The following is a 15,282-nucleotide window of genomic DNA, read 5'->3' on the forward strand; positions in this document are numbered from 1 at the left end:
TGTGAGCTCAGTGAGCTTCCTGATAACCATTGCTTTGAATTCAGTATCTGATAGTTGACTTGCTTTTATTTCATTTAGCATTCTTTCTGAGGCTTCCTCCTTTCCTTTCATTTGGGGACGGTTCATTTGTGTTCCCATTGTTTGTGAGACTGTTCTTGTTTGCCTCTGCTTTTTAAATTGATCTGTTCAATTGACTCCCTGGGTTTATGGTATGAACTTCTATGGTAGAATGCCACTGTGATTCAGTGGTGCCGTCTCCTTAATCCTGAACTCACTGGTCTAGGCTGACGTTTATGGGTCTAACAGGGTCTAACTGTGGTCTTTTCGGAGCTCCACGTTTGATTGTCTCACCTGTGGGAAAAGGCGAAAGAAAAAGAAAAGGAGAAGGGAAAGAAGGAAAATGGAATAGAAAAGGAAAGGAATGAAGGAAGGAAGGAAGGATGGAAGAAAGAAGGAATAAAAAAGATCGTAGGAAAGAAAAGAAGAAGGAATTTTAACAAAAATTAAAATAAAAAATAAATAAAAGAAGGCAGGAAGAAAGAATTAAAAAGTAAAGGAAAGAAAGAAGAATGAATAAAAAAAAGAATGAAGGGGAGAAAGGAAGAAGGAATTTAGTAGGAAAGAAAAAAAGAGAAGTCTTCTGTTGGCTCTAAACCGGTCAGGTCAGTTCTGCTGGTCTTTCTGTCTCTGAAATGGGAAGGGGTGGGTGGAGGAATTGGTTTCAGTTTTCTCCCTTTCTGAGCTACACTCTAGGCTGTTGTCCAGCCTCCAGTCCAGTTCCTCAAGGTCTTTCTGCTCCCCCCATGCCTTTAGTCCACCAGTGGTGCTGTCCTTGAGGTGCACCAATTAGAGGCAACTCACACTCCACCTTCTTGCCCTTTGCTGTCCTAGATGCTAGGGGCTCTCAGTGCTCCTTCAGGGTAGTTCAGCCCCCTACTGGGTCCAGTCCTTCTGGTGACTGCAGTCTCCCCTAGCCCTGCAGCTGCCCTCTGCTGGGACTTCTGCCTTCCCTCTAGAGAGCGAGTAGGCCCTGCAGGGCTCTGTGCGCAGGGGCTAGGTGGGAGGTATTCAGTCCTTGGTGCTTCAGGAGTGGTCACCCATGGGCACCCAGGCTGCTGATCGGGGTGCACACCCACCTGGTATTTCAGGTGTGGGTGCTCAGGACCCTGATGGGTGTACGCACCCACCCGAGGGCTTTGGGTTTGTGCGCCCAGGCAGCTAGGCAACTGATCTGGTTGTGCACCAACTGGGCTTCAGGTGTGTGCTGGGGCTGCTTATCTGGTGTTCACAGTCCAGAGCCTGGGGGGGGGGGGTGGTTGTGCAAGAGGCCATGGCTGCTATGGAAAATTCTCTAAGCAGCCACCAGGTGCCTCTCTTTTCTCTTTTTCTTTTTGAGAAATACCTTCTACTCAACCCCCCTCCGCCCCCTCCCCCCCCCCCCCCCCGCATAAACAAGCACCTGGCCTCTCACACAGCCCAGCCAGGCTCTCTCCCAACATCCTGCAGCAGACCCTGTGCCCCAGCCTGGGGCTTCAGTTGCCCTGGTCCCCATGCTGGCCCCAGGGACCTTATTGTCCTTAAGCATTCTTCTTACCATCTGATCTTTCAATGTCCTCTATCTTTGGTCTCTGATCTTTATTTATGCTGCAATATCATTGGCTGCTCACTCTGTTCCTCAGATCAGCTAGGTGTTTCACTGGTGCCGAGGGGAAATGGACTCCACTCCCACTTATCTGGCCACCATCTTCCCAAAGCCTCATTTTAATTTTTTAAAAATTCCTTCTTCCTTTCCTTCCTATCTTTTTATATTCCTTCTTTCTTCTTTCCTTTGTTTTTTTCTTCTTTTCCTACAGGTGAGACAATAAAACCTGGAGCTATGCAAAGACCAGAGTTACTCAAACAGGGGTTCTCCTAACAAGAGAGACAGAGAAACAGATTTCACGTTGCTATGCTGGGGAACTTGCAAGGTGGGGGTGGTGAATATCAGTACACCTGCTGGGAGAGGAAACCCAGCAACAAAGGAACCAGCAACAGATAACAATGGAAGAAGGTGAAGTAGGGAGTGGAAGCCACACTAACCTCAATCCAGGACCTAACTTCAAATACTAATAAGTGGTGGAAAATTTACCCAGAACAAACAATTGAACAAGAGCGAGAGAGAGTCCTCAAAACCATGTACACACAGAACAATCAGCTTCAACACAACCCATCCACACCTGCACAACAGAATAAAAGACGTGGCAGATGGAGTGACTCTCAGTTAACCTTCTGGAGGGAAAGACCCACCAAAGAAACACCCAACAACAATCAAAACCCAAAGACATACCAAGAGCCAACATAAATGACAGCCCAAGACCGGCGAGCAGAGGAGATCAAGGAGACTGTACCACTGAATCTCACAGGTCTTCTACCATAGAAGTTCACACCATAAACTCAGTGGGGTGGGGTGGAAGGATGGGGAGAAAAGGCAGACAACTGTAATAGAATAACAGCAAAAATTTTTTAAAAAAGAAAGAAGGGTAAGGAAGATGACAAGTCGCTCAGGCAAACAACGTTCAGGAATGTTACCATGAAGCTGTGCTTCCTGGAGAATGTTTTTCCCATTAAAAGAGTGAAAAAGAGGGTTATTTTTGGCCTTTCGGTGGTGTATTACCCTTTGTACAAGGACAGCGGATCTATGTGTCTAGAGCCAAGGACATGCAGGAATAATTACTTACAGAGGCAGGAAGCAGGAAAAAAAAAAAAAAAGAATACGTCTCCACCAAACCAGCACTGCAAGAGATAATAAAGGGACTGCTTTCAGGAAACGAAGGAAAAGGGAGAGAGTCAGAGGGACACTGGTACGAAAAGTTGGCAGTGAATAAGTACCTATCAATAATAACCTTAAATATAAATGGATTAAATGTTCCAAAAAAAAAGGTATAGAGTAGATGAATGGATAAGAAAGCATTACCCACGCATGTGCTGCCTACAAGAGACCCACCTCAGAACAAAAGACCTACATAGCCTGAAAGTGAAGGGCTGGAAACAAATTTCCGAAGCAAAAGGACAGGAAAAAAAGAAAGGCATTGTAGCAATACTCATATCAGATAAAATAGATTCCAATAAAATGGCCATAGAAGGAGAGAACCACATGAACACTTCTTAATACTCAAGGGAAGAATCCATCAGGAAGACATAACCATTGTAAATATATATGCACCCAACATAGGAGCACCGAAATACATAAAGAAAATCTTGGAGGACTTCAAGGAAGATATTGACAGCAACACAATTATACTAGGGGATTTTAACACCCCACTGTCAAAAATGAGTACATTTTCCAAACAAAGTATCAAAAAAATCACTGCAGCATTGAACAGTGTCCTAGATCAAATGGGCTTAATTGGTATATATATAGCCGTTCATCCCACAGAAACTAAATACACATTCTTTTCAAATGTACAGGGAATATTTTCAAAAATAGACCACATGAGGACAGAACACAAGCCTGAACAAATTCAAGAATATTGAAATAATATCAAGCATTTTCTCTGACGACAAGGAACTGAAAGTAGAAACCTACCTCAAGGAAAAAACTCAAAAAACCTCAAACTCATGGAGACTGAATAGCATGCTATTAAACAATGAATGAGTTAAAAGTGAGATAAAGGAGGATATCAAAACGTTTCTGGAAACAAATGAAAATGAACTCACAAACAGCCAAAAATTATGGGACACAGAGAAGGCAGTCCTGAGGGGGAAGTTCATAGACATACTGGCATATGTGTAAAAAAAAAGTAGAGATATTTCAAATAAAAAACCTTACCCTACACCTACAAGAACTCGAGGAACAACAGCAAACACAGCCCAGGGCAAATAGAAGGAAGGAAATAACCAAGATCAGAGCAGAATTCAAAGACAGTGACTAAAAGCACTATCCTACGGATCAATGAATCCAGGAGATGCTTCTTGGAAAAGATAGACAAAATTGACAAGCCTTTAAACAGACTCATCAAGAAAAAAAGGGAGAGGACCCACAGAACACAATCAGAAATGAAAGAGGAGAGATAACAACTGTTACCTCAGAAATAAAAGGGATTCTAAGAAATTACTATGAAGAACTACATGCCATGAAATTTGAAAACCTAGGTGAAATGGACAAATGTCTACAAAACTATAATCTTCAAAAACTCAATGAGGAAGAAGCACAAAGCCTGGGCAGACCAATAGCAGCAGACAAAATTGAGGCACTAATCAAAAACCTCTCGACACACAAAAGCCCTGGAACAGATTGTTTCATATGAGAATTATAAAAAGCATTTAAGGAAGAGCCCTATCTTTCACAGACAATTACAAAAAATCCAAGGGGATGGAAGTATCCCAACCTCTTCTTAGGAATCCAGCATCATCCTAATCCCAAAACCAGGTAAAAACACAACAAAGAAAGAAAACTTCACACCAATATCGCTGATGAACGTAGACGCTCAAATTCTCAACAAAATATTGGCAAACCGCATCCAGCAATACATTGAAAAGATCATACACCATGACCAAGTGGGATTCATCCCAGGGATGCAAGGATGGTACAATATTTGCAAATCAAGAAACATAATGCATCACACAAACAACAGCAAAGACAAAAATCACATGATCATATCAATAGATGCGAAAAAGTGTTTGAGAAGGCACAGAACCCATTTCTGATAAAAACACTCAGCAAAGTGGGAATAGAGGGAGCATTCCTCAACATAATAAAGGCCATATATGAGGGACCTACAGCCAACATCATACTCAATGGACAAAAACTTAGACCTTTCCAACTAAGATCAGGAAGCAGACAAGGATGCCCTCTCTCACCACTCCTACTCAACATAGTATTGGAAGTCCTAGCCACAGCAATCAGACAAGAAAAAGAAATGAAAGGCATCCCAATTGAAAAGGAGGAAATGAAACTGTCACTGTTTCAGATGACATGATAGTGTACATGGAAAATCCTATAGACTTCACCAAAAAACTACTTGTCCTAATAAATCAATTTGGCAAAACAGCTGAATACAAAGTCAATACTCAGAAATCAACGGCATTCCTGTATACCATCAATGAAACAGCAGAAACAGAAATCAGGAAAAAAAATGCCATTTGATATAGCAACAAGGAAAATAAAGTGCCTAGGAATTAACCTAACCGAGGAGGTAAAAGACCTGTACTCAGAAAACTACACAACATTGAAGAAAGTAATTAAGGAAGACACAAACAAATGGTAGTATGCACCATGCTCATGGTTTGGAAGAATTAACATCATCAAAATGGCCATACTACCCATAGCGAGTAATAGATTCAATGGAATCCCTAGTAAAGTACCAATGACATATTTCCCAGACATACAACAAACATTTCAGAAATTCATATGGAACCATAAACGACCTCGAATAGCTGCAGCAATTATGAGAAGAAGAACAAAGCAGGAGGGATCACGATACCTGATATGAAACTGTCTTACAAGGCCACTGTAATCCAAACAGCCTGGTACTGGCATAAGAACAGGAACATAGACCAATTGAGGAGAACAGAGAGACCCAAGAAATAAAGCTAAGTCTCTACAGTCAATTAATATTCGATAAAGGGGACAGCAGCATAAAATGGAGTAAATATAGCCTTATCAACAAATGGTGTTGGGATATCTGCACAGCTACATGCACAAACCTGAAACTCCAGCACCAAATGACACCATATACAAAAATAAATTCAAGGTGGATAAAAGATTTATATATAAGTCATGACACCATTAAAGTCCTAGAGCAGAACGTAGGCAGGAAAATATCACATATTCCACATGACAATATTTTCACTGATATGTCCCCGAGAGCAAGGGACATAAAGGAAAGAATGAACAAATGGGATCTCATCAAAACAAAAAACTTCTGAACGGCTAAAGAAACCAGCATAAAAATGAGAAGAGAACCAAATGGATGGGAAAACATACTTGCCAATGATACCTCAGACAAGGGTTTGATCTCCAAACTATATGGAGAACTCACAGGCCTCCACTCTAAGAAGACAAGCAACCCAATTAGAAAATGGGCAAAGGACTTGAACAGACACTTCTGCAAGGAGGACACAGAGGGTCCAGAGACATATGAAAAGATGCTCAGTATCGCTAGCTATCAGAGAGATGCAAATTAAAACCACAATGAGATACCACGTCACACCATTGAGAACGGCCACCATAAAGAAAGCAACAAACAACAAGTGTTGGAGAGGTTGTGGAACAAAGGGAACCCTAATGCACTGTGGGTGGGAATGCAGACTGGTGCAACCACTATGAAAAACAATATGGAACTGCCTCAAAAACTACAAATGGAAATGCCTTTCGACCCAGCAATACCACTGCTAGGATTATACCCTAAGAACCCTGAAACACCAATGCAGAAGAACCTATGCACCCCAATGTTCATAGCAGCACAATTGACAACAGCCACGTGCTGGAAGCAACCTAAGTGCCCATCAGTAAATCAATGGATCACAAAACTTTGGTACATTTACACAATGGAATTCTATGCAGCAGAAAGAAGGAGCTTATACCCTTTGCAACAGCATGGATGGAACTGGAGAGCATTATGCTAAGTGAAATAAGCCAGGCGGTGAAAGACAAACACCATAAGATCTCACCTTTAACAGGAACCTAATCAACAAAATGAACAAGAAAGCAAAATATAAACAAACACACTGAAAATGAAAACAGGCTGACAGTGACCAGAGGGGAGAGTGGCGAAGATTACAGGGGAAAAGGGGGAAGGGTTTGTAGGAACAATTATAAAGGACACATAGGAAAAAAACAAGGGGGGTGTATATAAAAACAAGGACACCTGGAAAAAAACAAGGGGGATGAATAGGGGAGGGAGGTGAGGAAGGCTGAGGGGGTCGGGAGGATTGGGGGGAAAGGCAGAAAACTGTACTTGAACAACAATAAAGAGAATGTTAACAAGTAAAAAATAAAACGGGCAAAAGATTTGAACAGGTATTTCACTGGAGGCCACTGTGAAGTCTCCTACCATAAGGAACAACATGAGACTGTTGGTGTGTTTGTAAGTTTAACAAAAGACACTGGAAGATTTTATGCCAGTGGAGGGTAATAACTGATGTCTCTGTAACTTCATCTACTTCAGGTGCATACCTAAAACGAGGCTGAGTTGGACACTGTGTTCCTAAGCTCACAAGGTGGTCCTTGGGCCAGTTCAGATTGGTGTTCCACGCTATGCCCCACATGTGTTTGTAAATCTTTCATAAAATATTTAATTGATTTATTTTTGGAGAGAGCGGAAAGAAGGAGAAAGAAGGGAGCAAAACAATGTGTGGTTGCCTCTCACGCATCCCCTACTGGGGGCCTGGATCACAACTCAGGCATGTGTCCTAGGCTTGAACTTGAATCAGCGACCCTTTGTTTGGAGGCACACACTCAATCCACTGAGGTCCTCTAGCCGGGCCCTTTCTTGGAACACTTTTACCTCTATTTTCCAGCATCAGATTCATGGGATGTCAGCCCTTGGGCATTAAGAGACATTATCTCATTCATACCTTAGGATGCCCTTAGGAAATGGTTATTAGCATCATCCTGATTGTGCAAACTGGCAGACTGGGGAGGGCCTGAAAGCACAGAGGGTTCCTCAGGACACATAACGGGTAAGAAAAAGGAGTTCTGAACTCAGCTTTTGCCCCTAAGCCAAGGACCTGATGTGTTCCCAGGGAGCTGTGGAGAGGACTGTGTTAGACATCAGTGTACAGATATGGAGATGACATGGGAGTGGAGAGTGAGAACTCAACAGCCCACAGGGGACTTTGGGAGACTCTGATTGGAGGAAGGGGCTCAGGTCACAGAACCTTTAAAGGGTGACATCACTTTCTTTATGACACACTCCCAAGAGAAATTAGAACTGTGGTAACTAGGCGCCCACATCCCAGAGACAGCTGCCTATCCAGGTCATTTGACTGTACCCAGTCAGGAGACTAGGATGTCTCTGTGTTGTTTCCCGCTTTTTCGAGGCTCCAGGCCAAAGAAAGTTCCGAGTGAGAAAAGTTGCTCTTGCCTTAGACGCTGGCGCAAGAGGCGTCGTCATCAGCACATCCCACCACCTGGAGAGATACACCCTCAGGTAGGGTGGGCAATGAAGGGCTGGTCCATCCAGGCCGGGCCCCCTCTTGGGCCACATTACACCACTTATCCCTCCTCTTGCATATGTGTGTGTGTTGGAGGTGGTGAGGGATTTGGGATAAAGGATTCTGGGTACAAGAGTTTTGTTGGGTGCTAGGAACCTGAAGGGACTGTCATGGTCATACCCCAGGTCATGGCAGGCAGGATGGGAAGGTGAGTGTTGGAGACCAAGCTCGTCTACTCACTGGGCCCTCCAGGTGTCATTTGATTTCTTCCCAGATTGGAGGTGTTTTCAGATGCTTCTGTGCATGCCAGATGTGGGGAACAGAAATTTGATGGGAAAATGCCCCAATGCCATGCTGAGACAGGCCCCTGGAAACGCCTGACCTTTTACTGGGCTTGGTCTTTGCAGAAGTCTGAGGAGGATATCCTAGAGTTGGCTGATGACTTCATTTATGCTCTAAACGTCTATGGCGAACCAGTGCACCAGGCCAGAAACACCATCCATTGTCGGTCTGAGGTGAGAGCTGGCCCACAACCAGGACCCTGAGATGAATGGGGAGGGGGATCATAACCTAGAATGAAATCTGGGGCTTTGAGGATTTTACATGCCCACTCCCAAATTACTCAGTACCTCCAGTCCTACTACCAGGTTTGAGGTAGGGGAGAAATTCATTCTTCACATTTGTAAAATCATACAGAAAAAAAAAAAAAGTCTTTCTGTTCCATTATACATATTTCGATCACTTTACTACCTGTGTCAGGTATCTTGTGGAGTAGTCACCTCTGCTCTCCTTGAACATCTTTGTGTCTACTGTCAAAGGAGGTAGTTTCCACAGTGTTCATCCATTCAGTGATTTTGGACTTTGACATTATTCAGTTCTGCATCTACTTCAGCAGGGCTGCCAGGAATAGCCTCACTGTGTCACGACAGAATGTATGTACTTGACAAGGCTGCCATAGGGCAGATCCACAGGATGTTTGGAGGGATTGTGATGCTTGCTGGCTGGGTACCGGGTTTGTCTTTGTAGATTTTCAATGAAGACATCGTGCAAGAGCTTGTGAATGGGTTTAACTACTCTGCTGCACTAGACAAGAGGAAGGTGCTTCAGTCCACTGACATCAGCACATGTACCACTGAGGTGAGAGCTAGCTCAGGAGGGTCTCCACACCCATGACCCCAAGATTACAGTCAGGTGCCCAGGAGCAGACTCAATTTGGGGACTCCCCTGGAGACCCCAATGGCATTCCCTACACTGACCCACAGTGCCATATACACAGGAACTGGGACCTCATTTTCTCCCTCCAGCTACAAGGGAGAGTAGAAAGAAAATACTTGTTGCAATAAGAATATTCAGAAACATATTTTTGTCATAGGAGGCCACAGGCATATTTTTATTTATCTTGTTCTTTGTTGACTGTTTTTGTTTTCTTTAAACTGCCTACCCCACATACCCTACAGAGCAGTGAGTTCAACAGACATCGAAGACCGTCTCCAATAATGGAGCTTGTCTGACACGCCAATGCAGCCTCTCAGTGCTAGTGGACAAGGCGTCATTCACCTCAGGTGCAGCGTCAGCAGTCCTGCCAGATCACTTAAGTGTGTCCCAGGGATCTGTGTATATTGCTGAGGATGCCATAACATAGGACCCCGGGGGTGATGGAAAGAGCAGACACTTAATTTTCCACAATTCCAGAGACGAAGAGTTAGAAGTGGGGCTGTGGGCACAGCTAGTTCCTTTTGACCGGGTCTCCCAGGCTCGTACATGGCCATCCCTAACTCTCTGTTCCACGCAGTCCCCTCTGTGCCTCCTTGACTCCTCCTCTCTTCTAAGGGCACTGCTCATATTGGGTTAAGGCTCACATCACTGAATTCAGTTGACCTTAAAAATCCCCTTTAGGTCATACTCAAATAGGCATATTTAGAAGTTCTAGGGGTTCCAAAAACATGGAATTTGGGTAACACTCTTACACCTACATGTTTACCTTCAGTAGTCTCAGCTGGAAGGATTCCATATTTAAAATTTTAGCAGGCACAGGTATATTCCAAAATGAAAACTGTACTGTTACAGTGCCGACAAAACCTTTGTGATGATGCCTGCTACCTTGCACCCACAGAGTGTTTCTCATTCGTTATTATTTAGAGCAATGTGGGGAAAATATGGACAACTGTAACCAAACAACAATAATTAAATAAATAAATAAATAAATAAATAAAGAAAGAAAGAAAGAAAGAAGGAAACAAACAAACAAACAAACAAACAAAGAAAGAAAGAAAGAAGGAAAGAAAAAAAGAAAGAAGGAAAGAAATGCAGACAAATCTGCTTCTAACGTGTCCAAGGCAATCCCGGTATTCCTTGGTTTTCATTTTTCCCCAGTGTACTTTGACTCACCTGTCAGCTTGTCTCCATCCACAGAAATGGGACCTGAGTCATGTGCTCAGACTCCTTCCTGGTGACCAGCTTTCTCCAGTCAGGCGATACCAGGCATTTGCCCCAGTGCTGTTTCTGCATCTGAAAGTGACTTTTAATGTGCAAGAAAGGAACATAAGTGTTGTTTTGGAAGTCACTGGTTTTCTTAGGTAGTGTCTGTTGGTCTTATACGCACTTCCCAGATAAGGAGGGACAGTGCTCCCCAACCAGTGCTTTCCATCCGTATCAGGAACAGACAAGTCTCAGGTAGCTAAGAGGAAATGCCATGCATCGCTAGATTTGGACAGTTCTCAGTTCTAAACTGTGTGTCCTTGACCAGCCATTTGACGTGCGCAAGCCTGTGTGATTTCTTTTCTGTAATGACGGGGCTGTTTGATGTTACATGGGCAGAAAGCTCTTCACAAGACTATGACTCCGGAAAGTCTGTCACTCCTCATCTTAAAACAATGTCTAGAAAGGAAATATTAAATCAATACCCACATTCCACCCAAACTTTATAGTACCTTTAAAACCTATTGACAAAATACTATTTAGCATGGGCACTCCTTACCCTTCTCTTGAAAAACTCCCTGTTGGTCTGTCAGGTCTGAATGAACTCCAGACCTCAGTTCTCCTGCTGGTTCATGGTGATGCCAATGACTAGATGACTCTCTTGGTCCCACACAGGGTGCAGATGAGTTGATCTTAAAGTTGGGAGAAGCCTGCAGAACACGGGCCCTCCAGGGATGCTCAGTGAAGAAGCTGGCAGAGCTCCTGTATCCAGCTATTCAGGGTAGAAACTTCTCCCAACTCTCCACCTTTCGGACCAGGCATCCATCCTTGTCCCGAGCTCCAATGCCCCTGGATGATCTGCTAACTCGGTGAGTAAGTCCCCTTTCTCAGCACAGCTCTGATTCTGCACACTGAAAGCAGTCTGCCATGAAAATGTCACCACATCATCCTGTGCCTCAGGGTGATGTGGTGACATTTTCATGGCATACTGAAATGTGGGGTAACAAAGGACACCCCTCCAAGTGTTCTCACAGGGATTACTGTGGGAACAATCAAGGGAGGTCTTACCTGGCACCTGGCACCTGGCCCTGCAGACAGGGCCTCTGGATGTGCTGTGGCTGTACATGCCAGTTTTCTTTCTCTCTACCCTGGAAAATCTCCTGCCTCACACATTGTGGCCAGTGGCAATTCTGAGCTTGGAAAAGCAAGTGGAAAACAATCTGTCAAGATGTTGGGGAAAGTACGTCACGGATCGTTGCACTTGTCTTTGGCATTGCCACGTTAGCAAGTTCTGGAGATAGCAGGAGTCCCCAGGCCTACTCAGATACCTGGGACGGTTTTGGTTGGACTTCATTTATTCCACAATTTGTAGGAGGTACCAAGTACAAGTAGGCCCTACTAGAGGCACTTAGCATAACTCAGTGAATGAAGCAGACACAATCTCAGGGCTGCAGTTCTACTCAATGACTCAGTCAGTCATACTGGATATGTTTTTCAGGTCCTGTCCTTCATGCATTTGTTCGGATACAATCACTGTCTTCGGGGCACCTCCAGGCCTACTGGCTAATAACGACAATGGACACTCATCAAGGTATGAAATAAAAAGGCGGGTGTTGTTGGGTCCAGAAGGATGACCACCTTTTTTGAGAGCACTCTGGCTGTGTCAGGGAGGTTCTGCCACCAAGGACAAATTGTAGATCGAATTCTGAAGGGAGGCCTGAACTCTCGTGGCTACTATCCCAAGAAGACACAATTAACAGAACTGTGGATGGGTCCCATACTGTCATTCAACCAGAAGGGGGCTAGGAAGCATTTTGCACTCTAAACCCACCACACTCCTCTCTCGCTCATCCTACCCCTCCTCAGAATCAACCCTCTTCACCACAACCCACAGGCTCCAAACAGGACATGTGGTCAGAGCCTGCTCAGCCATCTACCTCAAACCTCAGTGTAGATGATCGTGTGCAGGAAGGGTTGGGGGAGGCAGTTTATAGACCTCGAGAAGAAATGTCATTGGAAAGAAAAGACTCACAGGGTCTCCATGCTAAGCCTGCTGCATTGCCAGGCCTTCTCCCAGGAAAGCCACACAGGGGTCAGGGTTGGCATCGGGCTATCCCCTGATTGGACATGGGCATGCCCAGAGGCCCTATCCCAAACAAGATTGCCTTGGGATGGTGAGTTGAAGTAGGATTCCAGACTCTGTCTCTGATGCCCAACTTCCTCTCCCCAGGGCCATGGTTTCTACCGTGGGAACCTCGCTAGACCGGGTGCAAGAGTTTGGAAAGCCCCTATGCTTTTCCTTGTTGCATCTGAAGCAGGCCTTGGGGCAGGTCACCATCACTACTTCAGAGCAACTTGGTGAGGCCCATCTTCTTTGTGTGGATCTGGAGTATCCAGAGCCCCAGTTTGCAACACCAGAAGGTGAGGGAACTGCAGCTGGGGGAAATGATCTGGGAAGGGATTTTTCATAGGCAGGAGTTCCCTCAAAGGCATCGGCAACAGTCCTGTCTCTGGAAAGGCAAGTGGAAATCAGGTATGTGTTTAAATCTGTTTCTTTCTGATGCTCCAGATCCACCTGCAGAGCTCAGACTCACTGCTCAGTTACAGGAAGGACCTACTCAAGGGCTAGTGCCTTTTTCAGCTAGCGGCCTCACCCTGGGTAGAGCTGGCATGAAGCAGTTCCAGAAGCCAGGGTGCAGACATCTGTGCAACAAGCACCTCCTCAAGGAGTTGTTGAGTGAGTTCAACTACTCTATCTTCCTGGACAAGTGGAAGATATTTGAAGCCAATGACAACAGACAGTGCCGTGCTGAGGTGAGAGCTAGCCCAGACTGGTCTCCATACCCGTGACCCCCACATGATATTCCAGTGCCCCAGAACAGACTCAGTCTGGGGGCTCCCCCAGGGACCTTCAATTCTTTTGCCCACAGTGTCACACAGGCCCAAATAAAAAAGTCCCCGGACCTCCACTTCTCCCTGCAGTTTCAAGTAGAAAGAAAATACTGTATTAATAAGAATGTTAGGAAACTGATGTTTTATTTCACAGTAGACAATAGGCATATTTGCATTGTGTTACCCTTCTTGTTTGTTTTTGTTTTTGTTTTTTGGAGCTAGCAGCCCCAGACATTCTGCAGAACAGTCAGGTGGACTGTCCTTGCAGACTTTCTCCAATAATACAGGTTGTTAGGCAGAGTGATGCAGGCTCTCACTGCAGGTTGACATGGTGTCATTCACTTCGGGGTCCATGACTGCGATGTTGCCAGGGTCACATAACAGTGTCCCAGGGATGTAAAACTGGTCTGGGGCTGCCATAACAGAAGACCCCATTGGGTGGTACAGAGGGCAGACACCGAATTTTTGACAATTCCAGATACCCGTAGTTTAGAAGTGAGGGTGTCTGCAGGGCTGCTTCCTTTGGAAGCTTTCCTCCCTTGCTTCAATACATAACCATCTTCTAATGCTGTGTCACACGGAATCCCTTCTGCACTTCCATGTGTCCTCCTCTCCCATTCTAAGGACACACTTCATATAGGTGTAAGATGCCCATCACTGAATTCTCGTAACCATGTTTAGTTAATAAGGGACTGCCCGATGTGAGGAGCAGAATTTCTGGTGGGAATCACCTGCAGTGGCAACACGCAGACAAGCCACCGATGATACCTAGCCGGGATTGCTCTCCGTGTTTGCAGAAGTCCAAGGACAGCTTCAGAGCACAGTTGGCTAAGAGGTTCACTTATGCCATCGGCCGGTAAAAGGGACAAATGTACTAGGCCAAGGACACCATATATTATCTGTCTGAGCTGAGAGACAGACACATCCAGAGCCCTGAGATGACTGAGGTGGGATCATAACCCAGACTGAAATCTGGGGCCTCAAGGTTTTCATACACCCACACCGAAATTAATGTGTACCTCCAATCCTACTGACTAGGTTTCTGTATGGTACAAGTCCAAGACTCACATAGCTTAGAATCATAGAGAAAAAACATTCTTCCATTTTCCATTTTGATCATTTCGATTGTTTAACTACACGTAACATGTATCCTGCTAAGTAGAAAGCTATCCTGCCCTAAGCTCTCCCAACCTGCACGTCACCAAACAGACAGGTTCTTTTTATAAACAATCAAATGTGGGATGGATTAAAATACTTGCTATATTTGTCTGCATCTTTGCATCAAACCGACCATGCAAACCATTTCAAGCCAGCAGTGTCAGCAGCTATGGCTTTCCTCATTTCCACATTCTTCTCTAAAAATGGTAAATATACTGACTGATTCTGCCTTTTAATATTGAGAGAGCTTGACATGATGCTGTTCTGCTGCATTATAGCAGGGCAACCAGGTCCTTTCTCACTTTGTCCCCATGGACGGTGTACTGCTGTGTTATGTATCCCATTACATGGGAAAAGAGAAAGGGTGAAAGTTACTGATAACTTCAGACACACTAAGAAGCCCTATTTTGCATGGGACCAAGGTGCACATTATCCACGAGGTGGTCACCATGTAAAACCTGCAAATTTCCTGGGACAGAGTACAGGTCACATGTGCAACAAAATACTCCAGTGCGGATCTAGGATTAGAAAAGCACCAGAGCAGGGTACATGCCAAGGAACACAAGATATCCAGAAATGGCTAAGCATAAATGATCAAATATATGGCGGGCTTCTACAGCACACTGCACTGGTTTTTACAGTCTCCAACAATCCCTTTCAGATATTTCTCTGGCCATC

The 15,282-nt window shown here is 44.7% G+C and overlaps 1 protein-coding gene across 1 annotated transcript in view; it reads left to right on the forward strand.

The window, feature by feature from the left end:
- The window catches only part of LOC112321601 (uncharacterized), a 95,185-nt gene that overhangs the window by 53,022 nt on the left and 26,881 nt on the right, over positions 1 to 15,282 (forward strand). Inside the window, exons 11-16 of the mRNA XM_053930456.1 lie at positions 8,544 to 8,651; positions 9,163 to 9,273; positions 11,230 to 11,423; positions 12,053 to 12,145; positions 12,785 to 12,975; positions 13,124 to 13,368. Of these exons, the coding sequence (XP_053786431.1) occupies positions 8,544 to 8,651; positions 9,163 to 9,273; positions 11,230 to 11,423; positions 12,053 to 12,145; positions 12,785 to 12,975; positions 13,124 to 13,368 (942 nt within the window). The remainder of the gene's footprint in view (positions 1 to 8,543; positions 8,652 to 9,162; positions 9,274 to 11,229; positions 11,424 to 12,052; positions 12,146 to 12,784; positions 12,976 to 13,123; positions 13,369 to 15,282) is intronic.

The sequence above is a fragment of the Desmodus rotundus genome, chromosome 8 (assembly GCF_022682495.2).
Source record: "Desmodus rotundus isolate HL8 chromosome 8, HLdesRot8A.1, whole genome shotgun sequence".
NCBI lineage: Eukaryota > Metazoa > Chordata > Mammalia > Chiroptera > Phyllostomidae > Desmodus > Desmodus rotundus.